The sequence below is a fragment of the Crinia signifera genome, chromosome 1, assembly GCF_055691185.1.
Source record: "Crinia signifera chromosome 1, ASM5569118v1, whole genome shotgun sequence".
Classification (NCBI taxonomy): domain Eukaryota; kingdom Metazoa; phylum Chordata; class Amphibia; order Anura; family Myobatrachidae; genus Crinia; species Crinia signifera.
This window is the reverse complement of record NC_139217.1, coordinates 155,296,401-155,301,150: the sequence shown is the minus strand read 5'-3', so window position 1 is coordinate 155,301,150 and position 4,750 is coordinate 155,296,401. Positions and strand designations below refer to the sequence as shown.

The 4,750-nt window shown below is 41.4% G+C and overlaps 1 protein-coding gene across 2 annotated transcripts in view; it reads right to left on the bottom strand.

Annotated features, from left to right (window-relative positions):
• Nucleotides 1-1,039: 1,039 nt before the first annotated feature.
• The window catches only part of APTX (aprataxin), a 24,127-nt gene continuing 20,416 nt past the window's right edge, over nt 1,040-4,750 (bottom strand). For both annotated transcript variants that reach the window (XM_083174924.1, XM_083174929.1), the window contains exons 6-8: nt 4,045-4,271; nt 3,106-3,209; nt 1,040-1,296 (exon numbers count right to left, since the gene is read on the bottom strand). In XM_083174924.1, the coding sequence (XP_083031050.1) occupies nt 1,145-1,296; nt 3,106-3,209; nt 4,045-4,271 (483 nt within the window). In that variant the 3' untranslated portion in view covers nt 1,040-1,144. The remainder of the gene's footprint in view (nt 1,297-3,105; nt 3,210-4,044; nt 4,272-4,750) is intronic.

Here is a 4,750-nt window from a genome sequence, read left to right as displayed (position 1 = left end):
GAACTACCGTGAGTGGGGTACGCCCATCCATGCACTTAACTTTGTCACATCTAAAAAGAAACCTTTATAGGTGTACCCCCACCTTACATTTGGTGAGTGAGGTACGCTTACAAAAAGGAAAAACCCAGTTTTAGGTCCATTTAAAGGGACCCACCACTTTTCAATACGAATCTACACAAATTACACTTCTTTATTTTTCATGTACACAAAAATCGGGAGAATAAAAAAGGGGATCATTTAGATGAGAATTAAAGGAAAAGCAAGATAAAGAAAACGCTACGTGTTTGTACACCACCATAGATTCTGTGAGTGGGGTACGCCTGTCTATTCCCCCCTTTTTTTTCCGTGTGCCTCATCTTTTGAGCTTTCCGAAACACATGGAATGATATGTAACAGTTGGCTCTTCTTTTCTTATTTGGTCGGTTCCCCATATCGGAAATACATCGAGAGTGAATACTCAAGGTGGTGATTATATCGATTGAGACACTGATGCTCTACATCTTCCATAACATCGCGCCTCAGAAGTCCGGAACTCCAACTTTTGTATTGTAAAAGCTTTATTTGCTGTGGAGCCATTTGCCATAGAAGCATTTGAGTAATTGAACCAGATATTACTTGGGACCATGTATTGCTTATGGACCTTCTCAATCTGTGGACATTTCGGTCCTGTATTGGCAGTCTGTTCCCAGCCCTGCAGTTTTACTGTGGACTATTTCCTTCTAGTATAGTATAAAAACTGCTGCCAGAGCGTATTTATAGAGTGCTTTACAGTTGAGTTCATTACAATGACCTGCTTCATCAATACTGCCTTTAACAAATAAGGTTTAGTAAATATATTTCCATCGATATTTGCTTTTTTCTTATGAAATATTTTTTTGAAACCAGTTCTATATTTGTTAGAGAACATTCTGTCATACAGGTCATTTACCTGTTACACAATTTAGCCCTGTTTAAGGATTCTAAAAATGTATCTGGTATAAAATTTAACATATTTTTTTCAATTGAAAGAGTGCTGACATTTTAAAGAAAAAGAAATACATAAAAGAAAGAATTTATTGTAAAGAAGATAAAGCAACAACCATTTAACTGTGCAGTGTTAATACATACACATAATAAAGTACATTTTTCAAATGTCATATTGCTACTAATTCAGGTGTTTCTTCAGATGTTCCTTTAACTGGGGGATGGTGGCTTGAGGCAACCTACATACATTGCACTGGAGAGGAGATTTCAGAAGCTCACTGACTCCATCTTTCACTGTCACTTGTCCGCTTAATTTTATCATGCCTATGACCTCTGGGAAAGAAAATATATATGGAAATATACATTAAAGAACAACGGCATTGGACGAGTCATGTGATCAAAAAGTGCGATAATCCAGGTGTGAATTTAGCGAAAGAAATCTACTTAACAAATCAGTGAACTGACCAGTGCGAATAAAATTAAAATATAATGTATTTCATTTAAAAAAATAATAATAATCTAACTGCCTAGCACTTATATAAGGAGACTGGAGTGGCCCAAGAAATTCATTCTTTCATTCATCTCCCAGCCCCAGGAGATTGGAGGATTGCTCCTCTGATCTGACGTGCTGCAGATCAGTTGGGATTGGGAGCAGATTGCATGTGCTTTTAAGCACATGCAGTTTGTCTTTAGATGGCTCATATGCTGCTCATACATATGTGCGATCGGATTCAATGCAACATTGCAGTGCGATGTCCATTGAACCCGATTGCATCTTGTGGTGCTAAAGTGTCCCCTTTGCAGCACCCGATGTCGCATGCCATCTTTAGATGGCACATTGGGTGCTGGAAGAGGGCAGCGTTATGTAGTGCAAGAAGCGCTAGCACTGCGGCGGGGATCAGTCAGTGGTGGCGGCAGAATTGTTTAAACACTGGGCAGCCCTCTGATTGGCTGAGATAGCTCAGCCAATCAGAGGGCTGCCCAGTGTTTTAAACACTTCTGCCGCCACCACTGACTGACCCCCACCACCCACTAGCCCTAGCGCTTCTTGCGCTACATAATGCCGCCCTCTGCCCGCCGCCCGCAGTCCCTCTGGCCCCCTCTCCCCATCCCAATAAAAAAGTGTTCCCTCCGCCCCCACCTGCGGATCGCATTTGAGCATCTCATGTAGTTAAAAACCACATGCGATCGCTCCTGCGATTCGATAGATATTATGTGCAGCACATAAGATTTTGAGACCCGACATTCGACCGGCGTGCCCGTGCATCGCGTCGAATGTCCCCTTTAAAAATGTATACAATCATTCGATTTCTCGGCCAGATGTGGTCGAAATCAAAGGATTGTATGCGATATCGCACATATGTATGGGCAGCAATACAACCAGTGTCATGTGACACTCCCTCCCTGACTAGCAGAGAAGAGAGGTGCAGCTTCTGGCCGGCCCGTGGCAGTGAAGAAGCTGTGAGCCTCAGAAGTTTCCAGGCGGCAGATAGGCGGGCGGCTGAAGAGAGTGGTGGATGTATTTTTGCACAATTCTGTCACAACTCTGACAACAGTTTTCAGAGGATTGCTGCATTAGGGCTATATAATAATGGCATAACACAGCAGATGTAGTTGGTAGTTGCTGACAACCTGTAAAATTAAAAAAATTAATAAAAAAACAGGATTTTTGGTCCTATTTAAAGGACGCTTCAATCATACAATCATGCAGCAGATGGATTGTATGACAGATTGCGAGTACATTGTGTGTCCAAAAACCACCAAGGACTGCTGGGGAGTATAAGGGAAATTGGGCACAATCATGATTGTATGACCGGTCTTTCTGATGTATGGCCACCTTAAGATAGATGAATTTACAAAAAAAAAGGGGGGGGGGCCTGTTTGTACATAAGTATACTGAAAGTTATTTTACCGATAGGCAAAGTACTTGTAGTTATTAATTTGAGACCCACGGTCTACCAATGTGCAGCCCGAGGCAGCAGTTAATACTGATTTTCACTTGGATATGTTGTTGTTGAAGACACCACCATTTTGTTTTTACCAGCACTGTTTAAAATGCGAAAGAATGTTCACACGTACACAAGATACTAACCATATAATCTAGTAATTTATTTTTTATTAATGAAAGCTGTCAATTCTTACCTTCAGACTGTAAAAAATAGTCAGTAGTGAATGAGTTCCAGTGCTTCTTGTTTTTAAGGCATGGAGAATCAAAATCCTGACTGATGACATGTAAATGAACATGGCTAAGAAAGAAAAAGGGAACAATATCTAGAAAGTGACATCTAGCGATGCAAACACATGTATCTGTTGCTTAGTGTTCTAACTGGGGTGGCCATTTTCAGTGAGAAAATTGTACAGATGTGTTCTCATAAACTCCTGCTGAAGTTTCACCAGGTCACGTGCACCTCAGCCACGCTGAGTATCGTTCTTGCTCAAAATATGCCTCTTATTTGCATAAATAAAAATAAGGACAAATCTTCTCTTGATTACACTGATCAATTGATGTGCAACACCTGTACATCTGTGTAAGAAGTGCAGTGACAATGGCATCTCCTTACACCTAGTCCCACAGAGAGAGAAAAGAACCTGTGGCAAGCGCAGCTAACCACTGACCCCTGCAGCGTGGCGAGCGAGCAAGTGGCTTCATTGCACTCGATCCCCTGTCAGAATACCGGAGGTCGGGATTCCAATGTCGGCATACGGACCATTGGAATCCCGACTATCGGGCTGCCATACCACACCCCTCCAATGCAGTGAGTGGTGGGTTGCTGCACCTGCGATGCAAATAAAACACTACATTTAAAGGAAAGAGTACACCTCTCGGAGTGCCATGGCCGCAACTGTCATATGCTGTATAGAAGCTAGGTATATGGGGACACATCTTTAGTAATACAGTAATTACTTTGGCTAAACAATACTTTTTTGTAATTGTAAAAGGTTAGCATGAATGTGGCCTTGCATTAAAACATAAAAGAACCATATTCATCTTATTTCTATATTAACTTATTTTTTAGCTGCACTAGTAGCGGACTAACCATCCTTCCAAGCTGCTAGGCAATATCCTTACTGAAATCTCACCTCATGCTGGGAATAGCATGGTAACCTAATCTAAACGGTGCTCTGCTGAGCGCTGAGTGCTGCTGTGCAATCTTCTCCCCCACTGAATGCATGTGCTGTAGTAAGTCCAGATGTTCTGCTCGCAGCACCTTCAGACTGGAGAGCGATTCCCATGGTAAGACCAGCCAGTGGTATCGTGCTTTGGGGTATTTGTCCTTAATCACCACAACTCGGTCATCTTTTAAAACCTATAGCAGACAAGGAAAAGTGTTTTTCTTTTTTTTTTTTTTTAAGGGATATGTTCAGTGCTGTAAATATCTATATATAAAAGTATATGTCAGAAAAGGGGGGAGGGGGGTTGTGGCCTTTTTCCACGCTGTTAGGGTAGCAGCACTTCTATAGGGGGTAAGGGGATAGAAAAAGGAGAGCTATACTGTAGAAGTGCGCTCTTAAACTTTTCACCAGAAAAAGTACACAATAGTAAAATCAAATGTGTTTATTCTGAACATCAGTACAAAAAGTTTTTCTCTTCAGATTTTGATCCAACACCTGACTTAACCCCTTCCTGACAGAGCCAGTTTTTGCGTTCCTGACAGAGCCATTTTTTTCAAATCTGACATGTTTCACTTAAGTGGGGATAACTTTTTTTTGCTTTTACTTATCCCAGTGATTTTGAGATTGTTTTCTCGTGACACATTGTACTTCAAGTTAGTGGTAAATTTGGGTC